Source organism: Plectropomus leopardus, chromosome 8, assembly GCF_008729295.1.
Source record: "Plectropomus leopardus isolate mb chromosome 8, YSFRI_Pleo_2.0, whole genome shotgun sequence".
In the NCBI taxonomy this organism is placed as follows: domain Eukaryota; kingdom Metazoa; phylum Chordata; class Actinopteri; order Perciformes; family Serranidae; genus Plectropomus; species Plectropomus leopardus.
The window spans coordinates 25,456,805-25,469,883 of record NC_056470.1 but is presented as its reverse complement, the minus strand read 5'-3'; the positions used below and the strand labels follow the sequence as shown (position 1 = coordinate 25,469,883).

Below are 13,079 nucleotides of genomic sequence, written 5' to 3'. Positions count from 1 at the left end.
AACGGCTAATTCTAAGGTAACAAAAACACAACAGTTCTTATTTTCAGGTTATTATACACTAAAAAACACACCTATTACATTATATTCCATTTCTGCCAAAATATCCCTCTAAATACAACACACTGCACCTTTAAGCCTGTACCTTCATGCTAATATTTGATATTATAAACATGCAATAGTAAAAAAGCCAGAGGCATTATCAGCGAGAATAATCCATAATCCACTTCATTTGTTTTCATTGTTCCTGGTAAATGACATGGTAATATGTGTGCGTGTGATAATGAAATGTAACAGAGAGGCCAGAGAACAGAGACAGCGAAAAACAAAATCAATGAAGCATCTCTTTGAGTCGAAATACTTATCCTTAAGCCCAGGCCTGATGGGGATTGATGGGCCTCCTCACTTTGTTCCAGGTCCTTGGGCTTTGAAAAGGATGTGAATACAAGCTGTGTGGATTGATGGGCGGCTGTTAGGGCTCCAGGTTCCTCTCTTATCAGCTGAGATGTAATTGATTTATGGAGAGCTGGTTTGAATCACAACAGGGATGCAAGTGCGCCGATTTAGCCACTTAACACAAAAACAGGGCCGCTGAGAGCAGGTTGCTCTGTTTAAGAGGAACAAAAGAACAATCCACCTGCAGTACCCCGCTGCTGCTTCTGATACCGACTGTGACATCAGGAGGAAGCTTCTCCTCACTTTTTATCCAATACAACTGCGTCACGTTTCTGTTCTTTCTCATCATGTTTGACTAGAAAAATCCAGCCTCAATCATGACACTTGATGTTGCAACATCACCATTTAATGCTTAACATATTAGCTTCAATCTCACTGTCAAGTCTGTGCTTCTGATAGGAGTAGCCATGGCAACCAGCGTCACCTACAGTAGGTTTCCAGAAGTATCTGATGTAGCAATTTGGTTTATTTAACCACTACAGCAACATGCTCTCTCTCTCTCTCTCTCTCTCTCTCTCTCTCTCTCTCTCTCACACACTCACTCACACACACACACACACACACACACACACACACACAGACACGTGAATCTGAAATCATTGAACAACAATGATCCGAGGAAACAGAGCAGTACATGTGGATATTTTCTGCAGTTCAGGCATCAAAACTGTTGCCAAAGGAACTGAGTGACAAAATCACTCTTTTTTTTTGTTGTTTTTTATTGTTGTTGTTGTTCTGTTTTTAAATATTGCTTATTAAAGCCTACTTTTATTGACTGGCTTTCTTACAATTCCAACTAGTTAACATGAAAATACATATGTTTATATTTATATTTAAATTTGTGTAATAATACTTATCAGTATTTTGTATTGGCAACAGGGCTGGCACAATATCAGATTTTTGCATGATTATAATGGCCCAAAAAAATCACAATAATGATATCATTGGTATCGTCAAATTCAATTAATCAATTATTTAATCAACCCGGGGAATTATACACGGTACAGCTCCAGTGAAATGTGGTGCCCATCAACTCTGTTAACTTGTGCACTTTAGTATTTTTAAAAATGTCTTCTTACTGTCACCTGTTGCCTTATAATCGTCCAAGTTTTTGGATGGTTCTTTTGATCCATGGTTTCTGGATTTAAATTTATTTTGTACTGTGTACTGGCCAAAAATAGATACAAAGGAACTGCAAAGAGACACAAATTGACCCATTAAGACACAAAATTACCTCAAAGAAATACAAAATGACGAGGGAAAAAAAACCAACCTCCCAAATAACTTCAAAAACTAAGCAAAATAATACAAATAACCAGAGACACAAAATGACTACAAAGATTCTGAAAACAATCCCCCAAAAATGCAAAACAAACTCAGTCAAGAAGAGACAAAAAATAACTTTAAAGACTGAGTAAAACAACCACAAAGACACAAGCAACCAAATAAGACACAAAGTTATGAGACAAAAAATTACCACAAAGAGACACAAAAACGACCGAAAACTCTGTGTCTTGCTACTATGTGGTGGGGCATTTTGTATATATGCGTCCCTGCAGGGGCCCATTGTCTTACAATCAGCTCCTGGTCATCATTAAGTTTATTTCTCTGACGATCAAACTAACTTTAGTTTTAATTTTTTTTTATGGGGTTAATGCAATTCCTTTTCATCCACTGATTTGGTCTTTTGTTACTTGTGTTAATTAACACTAACTAGTTCAATATAGACAGACAGACAATTAAATAGTTAGCTCCAGATCGAGAACTTACATATTTTAATATAGCATTGTGGTGTGTACGGCAGCACAAACTCTGGTTGTCAGTCTCTGGATGTCTCCACCTCGGATGCGCAGTTTGGAGGCCAAATCAACGGTGAACCCCCGCTGGTCGCTGTCCGCGGTGCTGAACCCCCCTCCTCATGTCAGATTGGTATCTGCCGGGTCGAGTCGGGACTTCACTTGTTGCATACAGCTGCGATCAGAAGACCGAGCACAGGAGCCAAAGCTTACTATGTGTCTTATTCACACATTACATTACACACAGCTTTTTATTTGGGACCCGTTTGCGCATGCGAGGAGGCAAGCCGAGGACTTGCTTAAACAGATGACAGTGTCGAGAGCATCGATCGCTCTCAATGCGCACAGCAGGATATGCGCCTTTTTACATAAACAAGACACCTAAACCCGCTAACATCCTGGTTTTATCCTTCCACACGCCTCTCCCGCTACTACGTTTCACGCAACAGGCTGCAACACCAATGTGGAGTCTACGCTGAGGGTAAGAGTGCCACCTGTGACTATCTGCTCCCCGACTTTTCCACGCCGACGCCGAGGATGAAGAAGCAAAACGTGCGGACCCTGTCGCTCATCCTCTGCATGTTTTCCTACTTGCTGGTCGGCGCCGCGGTGTTTGACGCGCTGGAGTCCGAGTCGGAGAGCTCCCGTAGGCGCATCTTGGAGCAGAAGCGCAGCGAGATGAAGAAGAAGTACCGCTTCTCCGAGGACGACTACCGCGAAATCGAGCGAGTGGTGCTGCAAGCTGAGCCTCACCGCGCCGGGAGACAGTGGAAATTTGCTGGATCTTTTTACTTTGCCATAACAGTCATCACCACCATTGGTAAGTTGATGTAATGCCTCTATCTTTAGAGATTAGGGATGATGTTTATTAAACTCTGTTACAATGTAGCTTTTATTTTAGTCTTTTTAAAATTTTTCTACATGTAGACTAATTAAAAAATGACAATACATCCATGCTGTGTTGCTACAGTATGCGTCACCTCTCACTGCATCTCTCTGCATTAAGGTTATGGACATGCTGCACCAGGCACAGATGCAGGAAAGGTCTTCTGCATGTTCTACGCTGTACTGGGAATCCCTCTCACTTTGGTCATGTTCCAGAGCCTGGGAGAGAGGATGAACACATTTGTCCGCTATCTCCTACACAAAGTGAAGCAGTGCCTGGGCTGTCGGCGCACTGAGGTGTCCATGGAGAACATGGTCCTGGTGGGCTTCCTGTCCTGCATTGGTACACTGTGTGTTGGAGCTGCAGCCTTCTCCCACTTTGAGGGATGGAGCTTCTTCCACGCGTACTACTACTGCTTCATCACGCTCACCACTATTGGTTTCGGGGACTTTGTGGCCCTGCAGAAAAAGGAGGACCTCCAGGAGAAGACGCCCTACGTTGCGTTCAGCTTCATGTACATCCTGGTGGGGCTGACTGTCATCGGGGCTTTCCTGAACTTGGTGGTGCTTCGTTTCCTCACTATGAACACTGAGGATGAGCGGAGGGATGCTCAAGAGAGGGCGTCGCTGAAGAGGGACAGAGGCCTTCTGGGTGTCCATGTTGTAGGGGACCAGAGCAGAGGCAGCCTCAGGGAGAGGAACAGGAGCAACGTGGTGCACAGCCGTAGCCACAGTACGCTTTTCCTCCCGATGGAGGAAGGAACCAGCCGCACAAACCTCATCGCTTCCCCAGCGGAAGATCAGGAGAGACCGCGAAGCCCCTGCAGACACAGGATGCATTTTCAGATCAAGGCTGGCAGACGCAGGCCGGAGTCGAGCCTCAGCTCCCTCTGCTCCTGTGTGTGCTACCGTTTGGGGATTTGTGATAGTCCTCTTATGTCACACAGTGAACACCACGGCTGCCATATCAACTCTATTTACTATAACTCAGTCTCCTATAGGATCCAGGGCTGCTCGCCAGGGTCCAGGGACAACACCGGACTCTCCTCCCCAGGAAGCACACTGTCACCCGGGCACAGCCTCCGGGAGTTGCCTCGTTTGAGGAGGAAGTCGGTGTAAAGTGAAGGAAGAGTGTTTGCACAAACTATAAACTGCATTTTCAGTGACACTGTATTTTGTGTTACACCTCCTTTGTGCATGTCAGAAGACACTGATTCTGCTAAACGAATAAGTTGTTTGTTGTGGCTATTGAAGATCTTTTTATTTGTTAAAGGTCCAGTGTGTAGCATTTAGGGAGATATATTGAAAGAAATGGAATATTTTAACATTTCTTTAATGTACTATCACCTGATAATAAGAGAAGTGATGTTTTTGTTACCTCAGAATGAGCCGATTATATCTTCATATGGAGCAGGACCTCTTCTGTCTCGCTATGTTTCTACAGTAGCCCTGAACAACAAACCAAACACTGGCACTAGATAGGACAATTGCGTTTGCCATCATAGTAAGCAGCCCATCTGCAACGAGAGCATTGGAAAAACTCTTTAAAAAAATGTTTTAAGATAGGATTGGTACTTTATTATCCCGAGGGATATTTAGGCACCAGTACCTTATTACACACTGCAAACAAAAACAAAACACACATACACAAGAGATAGAAAGTCTAAGCATAAGAATAAAAATACACACTAATGAAGTGGTAGTCTAGTCCCAGGGCTACTACAGAGAGCAAAAACAAGGTTAAATAAGAGAATGCAAACAGAAATGAAATACCTTAATAAATAAAAATGCAAATAGGATGTCTAAAAAAATCCCCCCCAAAATGTGCAAAGGCTAACATAACCAGTAAGAAGTGAAATTGCTTTTTTTATGATTATTTATTTATTTATTTTTAAGATATTTTTTGGGGCCTTTGGGCCTTTATTTGACAGAACAGATGTAGTGACCACATGAGCTACTGGGCGCTCCTTTATTCATTGTTTTTAACAGTTTTAATCTCCAGGAGAGTTTGGTTTAGGAGAGGAAGAGACATCTGAAGATAATTTGGCTTCTGGTAAAAAATCTCCTGAATATCTAGATCTTAAGCTGTCTGAGAAAAAGGTAAGCGCACATAATTACTGTATGTGGTGGGAGAGCCCAGGGGCGTAGCACCAAATTCTTGGCTCTGTGCATAAGCAGTCTCTGTGGGTCCCCCGCCTTTCCTCTCTTGATCCAAGTCCATCTCAGGCATCTCATTTTTTTGTCCTCTTTCCCTTAACTTTTTTCTTTTCTTTTTTTCAGTTTCTCAATTAGCTTTTTTTGTGGAAAAACATGACAGTCTATATCTGTTTACTACATTGGTGCTCCAGCAGAAGCAACTCGCTCCGCTCTTGCTGCATTCAGAGACTAATTCAGGGGCGGACTAAACCAGTTTGCACCTTTAAGGGTGAGAGAGGCCTCAAAAAGCTCCCAGATTTTTTTAAATAAAAAGTTCCATCTTTATGCCAATGTATCCAGCCAATGTTAGTGTAGTCATTGCACTTATTACTTAGAAGTAAAAAATGAAAAATAAAAAATGCATATAAAACCAAACTTTTCCCCTCCCATTGGGGCCCTGGGTCGATATTGGCTGGTTGCAATAGGCAATGCTCACTGCTAGCTGCAACTAAATCGCCTTAAATCTTACACACTGGACCTTTAAGCAAGGATGAAATTTCTTATCCTGTTTTACCACAACATTATTTACGTTCGTGACTCTGCTGTGTCCCTCGCATGTCAGCGAAAGTGCAGTGCATGCTAAAGAGAATGTATAGCACACAATGTGAATGCATGAGTGCTATGTACAGATGAAACCAGTTGGGCTTTTACTCTACAATTTTAACAGAAGTATTTTGGATATAGTGCTTATTAATGACTGTATAACTGTTCAGTGAAGGTACGTCAATGATCCTCAGTGGACTCTGCTCTGCTTCAGACAAACACTTTTCATGCCATAGCTAAATGATGTCATTTTACTTTTATATATCAAAAAAAAGCCTTAACTAACTTTCACCAAGCACATGAGAGATGTGGCTTCTTAGCTCAGTGAATTTAATAAATCCTTTTATTACTTATCAAGGGGGTTTAGAGTAACTTTGTGCATTGTTCAGCACGAATGAACTCTGATATAAAGAGATTCTGATGGTCACAGGACTGGATCAAATGTAATGGATGTAGCACACAAAGGATATGTAGCACGTCACAACTCAACTTTCCCTAAATCCTGGAAACATTGTCACTTTCCAGTCAGGGAGGAGTTGTTTCCATGTAGAGCTGGTTTGTAGTCAGATTCGATGTGAGTCTCTTGCAGTATTGTTTTATTAAACCAAAGGAAAGGACCATTAAATGTGTGAGAGTTCTTATTTTAATCAGAGTTTGCTGAATGATTGAACAACTCATTTGTATGAGGTTTTTAAGCGTTTGTGTTCATTTGTCATCCTCTGCTCTCTTTGTGTTTTTATCAACCAGAACCTCTTTAGATATGGTAGAAATGTGGGACTGGTACAGAGGAAAAGGAAGCCGAAATTAATTTAACATATCTACTTTTAGTTGTATTATAATAAGATTTAGGACTGACTTACACTAGAAATAAACCCAGGAAGCATAGATTTGGTAATTTACAGTCAAAAAATAAGTCAATGTGGAGATAAAAATAGGCTGAATGTTTTTAAAAAACTGGAATGTTGGGGTGCCCAGTAGCTCAGTTGGTAGAGCGGATGCCCCATGTACAGAGGCTACGTCTCCGCTGCAGTGACCCAGGTTTGATTCCAGCTTTGGTGCATGTCATCCCCTCTCTCTCCTCCTTTCACTCATAAGCCGTCCTGTTAAAAAAAGGCAAAACAAACAAACGCAAAAATAATAAAAGTCATTATATAGTCTTAAATTTAAATTTGTGTGGTCTTAATTTCTTAATTACATTTTTATCTAATTTCATTTATCCAGCTTTTAATTTCTTTCTTTTTTTTTCAAAATGAGTCCAGCATTTTTGTTTTGAAGTCCACATTTCAAATCTTTAAACCTACCACTGAACCCAATACTGTCTGTGTACTTTATACATGAAATTATCTGTTGGGAAACTGTAGATTATTCCTTCATAAAACTGTAATTCTAATTAAGGTTATGCTTACCGGCAATGCTTGAATAATAGAAAAATGTTTTGTCCAAAATTGATTTAAAAAAACATCTTGAAAAGGTCTTAAAAAGCATTAAATTTCAGTTTCTGAAACCTGTAGAAACCCTGTTTAAGATGTAATGAAATGTTTTTTAAACAGTGGTTAAAAGTAACCACATTTCAACCAAAGTTAGCTCCCTTTTAACCTTGAACTTTGACATTTTTTTTGGTCTGCAAATCAATGCTGACTAGGAAAATAACAACTTACACATAAATGCATCTGTAATAATATTAATAATATTACTCATTTTGCAACAAGGTACAAGGTCATTTTTTAAAAAGCAATGAACTACGAGTACTTTCACTGAAGTGCATTTCACTAAAAAAGAAAACTTGCATACTTTTACTTCAGTAACCTTTTCCATGCCATGACTTTTACTCACAAGGGACTATTTTTTATATTACACTACTGGTACTATATTAAAGCATCTGAATACATGCTGCACTATTGGAAAATTCTTTCACTCAGGGAGTCCTCGGCTCCAGGAGCCTTTATTGTTTAATCTTTTCTAATCCTCCCAAGTATTCCTGTCTGTTTGAGTTATGAATGAAATAATAAAATGTTCATAAACAACAAAAAGACGAAAACGCCTCCATTCTCCTGTGCAGCAGCCAATATTTCTAGTCATTAAACACCACACCCTCCCTGCTGTCTCAAGATAAAATCACATCATGTGTCTTGACGCCTGCACATTGCCTCCAACTGCTATTTTTAAAATCTGTTTTTCGGTTTGAAACGAGGAACAGAAATCACTAAGTCTTTACATAAGCGTCCCCAGGCATACATTTCAAGCCATCTGTTGATCTGCTTGAAAAGTAAGCTACTTTACATATAAATGTAAAAGTGATTGGGCAATAGAATCTGAAATGGTGATTGGTTATGAAATGCCATCTGCTCCGGCTGCTCGGGGAGAGAAATTTTTCCTCCGTTCCTTACATTGTCACATTACATGCTCTAATTCTGAGCAGTTCTTCACTGTGTGCAACAAGTCAGGTTATGCAAAGTGTTTGTCTGCTTTCAGATATGCAGGATTTCTATCATTCTGCATGATCTGCTGACAGAGTAACAGGAGGAGAAGTAAGATACAATAACTTTGACAAGGGGGCCCTCTACAGGTGGTACCACTCTTTGGGGACGCGTGAGACAAAAAAGCATTTAGCCACTAGAGGGCAGTATATGCCAATGCAGCAGTAGTGAGCTGCCTGATGTTCATCCCTGTATTCACCCCTAAAAGTGATTTTACTTCCTTCAGACACAATGAACAATATTAAAGCAACATGCATAGAATTTATGTTTTGCCTGCAGCCCTCTGTGGGTGCGTTGAACTGCAGAAATGAAAGGTCCATAAATTTCTGAATCTTGGACCTCATGGTGTCAGGCGCCTCTAGATCTCTGATTAACGCTGTTATCCCGGCAATTCAAACATACTGAATGAGCATCATACAAGTCAAGTTAGTTTTACTTCTATTCAGATTTATTTACTCTTGAACACATATTGTGGTATGGAGTACAAACACAGTACAAGACAGCCATGGACAGACAATGAGACAGAAAAGCAAAGGGCCCCACCAACTCACAGGAGCAAGACACACAGACTTTGTGGGGTTTTTTTTGTGTCTTCCTGTAGTTATTTGTGTCATTTTGTAGTTGTTTTATGTCTTTGAGGTGATTTTGTGTCAGTGTCGATGATTTTGTGTCAATGTTGGTAATTTTGTGTCTCCTTATGGTTGTTTTATGTCCCTCTGTGGTCATTTTGTGTCTGTTTTTAGTTGTTAGTGTCTCTTTGTTGTTATTTTGCCTCTCATTGTGGTTGTGTTCTGTGTCCTTGTGGATTCTCTCTCTGTCTCTTTGTGGTCATTTTGTGTCTCCTGGGGGTTGTTTCATGTCCCTTTGTGATCTTTTTAAGTTGTTAGTGTCTCTCTATTGTTATTTTGCATCTCCCTATGGCTGTTTATTGTGTTAATTTGAATGAAATTTTGCATTATGAGGCCAGGGGGCCCTGACTCTTTGGGTCTCTGAGCCTGTGTCCAGCCATAAAGACAGCATTATAATGGTGAACAATCACAATAGACATTGAGCAAAATCAGAGTCAATGAACCCTTTGAAACTTGAAAAAATTGGCTTGATTACTTTCAAAATCATGGAGAGAAGGCAATGAGCAACTTCACATGAACTGCCCAAAAAAATTAAAGAAATTTGTAAAATGTTATCTAAAAATAAATAGCAAAAAAGAAAAGCAAAAATAAAAACAAACAAGAAAATGACCTCAAGAGAGTGTTAAAAAATAAAATCAATTAAAGTAAATGTATAAATATATATTTTTTTCTCTGTAACATAGTTTTAATTTTCCCCTACAGGTCCAAGTGATGCCTAGTTCCATTAATTTGGAGAAAAGGACGACATCTCGACGGTTGATATCTGCTTCATTCTGCAACTCACACCAAAACAATCCAGAGAGATAAATAACAGTACAGGTAAGAGAAAAAAATATGTATTTTTGATATGTCCCTGCCTTTCCCTGTAAGGTATCACTCTGACCAGCTCTAGCAGAGAGAAAACTAAATTTAACTCAGGTTTTGGATGATTCCTCTGAGTGCACAGCTGTGCTGTGTTTTTACATTATCCACAGACCCTTTTCACATTGACTGGCCTCGTTGCCATAATTTCATTAGATAATCAATATCTGTCAAATCAACATTTGTAGCTATCATTTCTAATACCAATTAGGCCTTGCAGTTCGAATTGAGTACATCGATTCAAATATTAATTTTCTGGGAACCGGTTATCAAACGAACTGTCTGAGTGCTACAAAGAAAGAATTGGCACAAGACCAGGACACACTTAGTTTACATTGATGGATTGTAGCAGAGATGCCCAAAGTTTTATTACAGAGAGGCTTAAACAGCCACAAATTACACAGCATAGTGATCTATGCATGGCCACTTCACATGTTTGCCTCATTTGGATGTCCTTGAATAAAAGGTTTAGGTCAGAAAAGACGAGTTTCAATGAAATCAGAGTATAATCCCGCTGCTAATTAAATTGTGTGTACAGTTTATTATCATTGCAGCGTTCTCCATTGTATCCAGAGAGGTAGAATCTGGTTGAAATGGGCTGAAACACGGAGGGAGGTAATCTTTCTCTCCTAATACATTAGCGTAACATAGACTCACGAAAATCCCCCCCAGTGAAACAAGAATCCCTTCATCTTATGCAGCCATTTTATTATCTGCCCAAACAATTTTAGGTTTTGTGAGAGGGTTTTCTCTGCCCAAGGACATGGATCAAAGTAAAGTGCTACATCTCCGGCTAAAATGAATGATCTTGAAAGGGATAACCAAATAGAAACTCATCAAAATGGGAGCTGGTGCTAGTGGTCTGTGTAGAGATAATTATACTCTTCTGAGGACTACCGAAAATTAATTTAAAATATAAAATTGTATTCTGCCGGAAAGTAACATTAAGCCTCCCGTTTTTCACCTTATGTGTCTTGTTTGTGCTTTTTTTCCCTGTAACAATGAATGAACAGTTATATTTTCCATGCAGCTGATGTCACTTTTGTGTTATTGTGTTTATTTTTTTCCATGTATATACCCACGAATATAGCATATGTCTTGAGATGACAAAAGGCATCTCATGTGACACAGATAATGGGTCAATTTTAAAGCGTCTGTTCCATTTAGCAGCTGATGGCTGCAAGAGAGCAGCCGTCAAAAGCTTTCAAACTCAACCTTTAAAACCATTGCTGTACAAACTCCTGTCTGATTATATATAAATTACAATCTGTGTGTGTGTGTGTGTGTGTGTGTGTGTGTGTGTGTGTGTCTTGCCAAGTTGGTCATTGCTTTCCTATGTTTTCAAAAGAAATCAAACCAATTTGCTAAAGTCTGAAAAGGTCAACAAGCTACTGAAAGGCGTCTGAACCCGGCAGAAGATGTTGATCCAGGTCTCAAAGGGTTAATGGTGTGATTACATTAAAGTTTCTGTCTAGACTTTGCTGTAAGTCACTTGATAAATGTGGTCTTATTCTTCACTGTCTTGCCTTGGCTCTGCAGCCATGACAAAAGAGAAGGAGATGTGACTTCTTTTCACTCCCAAATTGCTCTTTGTGTGTAATTCTCAGAGGTTTGATGAGTACAGACTCAGACAAATGCTCTACTTTTTCCATTGGCAATGAAAACTACTCTACTCTTCATCTTGAATCATCTTTCAAGCTCCCGAAATATGCATGACTCAGAGTTACTAAAAATGAGTTGAAGGTTGAAGGAAGACGCATAAGTCATGCAGCATGGGTAGTTACCACTGGGAGGCAGTGACACATTAGATGGCTGGCACAATGTGCCTCCTCTGTTTGCCCAGCTGTAGCTTGTTTGCCATCATTAGCCCCCCCCCCCCCAACTCCCCACCTCCCCATCCTCTTTACTACTGCCTCCACTGATCTGAGTATGAGATGGAGGTAAATGATGATGAATAACAATTAGGATCTCTCTGAACAGATACCAAAGAAGAGGCCAATATCAATATGAGATTTTTATATGCAAAATCTTTCATCATTCATTTCAGTACAAATGTTGACAGAGCACGCTGTAGCGCGGCTCAAACAACACAATAATTAAACACTTACTTCAAACTGATATGTGAGCAAATAAATTGGACACGCACACACACACACACACACACAAAAGAGGACAAAATAATCACATCCATTCTACTGAATTCTCTGCAGGAAAGTCATTAATGGTTTTAAATGAGGACGAGCTGCCACTGATACAACTGATCTGTGTGTGAAATGGAATTAGGTGGCTGAGGATGACAAGTGGAATCTTTTATAGCCAATACTCATTGCTCATTGTGGCAGTGTAAATGATGCTTTTTTTTTTGTCTGCTGCGCAGTAGTTAACAAATGACACCGACAGCTCACATTTTCTGCTTCCCATTGACACACAATCAATTTAACTGATAAAATCATCTATGTAATCACTGGTACACAGTGTTCTCATCATAAATTGGAAACTAAAAGAGGAGAGAGTATCTATAGGAGGAGTAAGTAACTGAGTACAATTACTCAGAGGCAACATTTTAGAGGCAAATATTGTACTTTTTATTCAGCAATATGTTGGCTATTTGTAAGCCATAGTTAGGCCTACTAATAAACGCAGTATAGATAGTGGCGTGTCTAGACTTTTTTTACTGGGGTGGCCCAAGTAAGACACTGAGTTGTACAGGAAGTACAGGAAGTACATGAAGTACGAGCACTGATGCACGCACACGCATTGGCATAGCTTTATTTTACCGTTTTTGTCTCCACTACCCATAACTACTTTAATTACTAACACTGTGACATCTAACAGTCCCGTCTGTATTTTTGTTTAAAATATCTGTTTATGTCTTTTAATTTTGATTTCTTTCTTTTTTTCCCCATAAGATTATCTGTGAAACATAGATTTTGTAAACTTCTTTGCCATGCTAAACATGTTTGACAACTTACCCCTTGGGGTATTTTTATTTTTTCAAACAATATTTTCTATACATTGGTTTAAGAAATTCTATTTTCATGCCTGTTTTAGTTGTATATCAACTTTGAAAACCCCAATAAAAGGACTTGAAAAAAAGAAAAGTAAATAAACCTATCAATCACAACACAACAGAGTGAAACCACAGAAATATAAAGTAAAGCTCCCATACTTTGTTCAAGAAACTGTTCCTCCTCCTCCTCTGGTCAGATAGTTCAAACTGACTGGGCAGACAGCCAGTC

At 39.6% G+C, this 13,079-nt stretch overlaps 1 protein-coding gene across 1 annotated transcript; it reads left to right on the top strand.

The window, feature by feature from the left end:
• The first annotated feature begins 2,780 nt into the window (after positions 1-2,780).
• On the top strand, positions 2,781-4,253 carry kcnk15 (potassium channel, subfamily K, member 15). The gene is made up of 2 exons (XM_042491682.1): positions 2,781-3,069; positions 3,256-4,253. Exons 1-2 carry the CDS (start codon positions 2,787-2,789, stop codon positions 4,251-4,253), a joined length of 1,281 nt encoding a protein of 426 aa, XP_042347616.1. The 5' UTR covers positions 2,781-2,786.
• Positions 4,254-13,079: the final 8,826 nt, after the last annotated feature.

Coding starts and splice junctions, on each gene's coding strand:
- kcnk15 (XM_042491682.1), top strand. CDS start 2,787: ATGAAGAAGCAAAACGTGCGGACCCTGTCGCTCATCCTCTGCATGTTT. Junction 3,070..3,255: donor AACAGTCATCACCACCATTG/GTAAGTTGATGT, acceptor CTCTGCATTAAG/GTTATGGACATGCTGCACCA.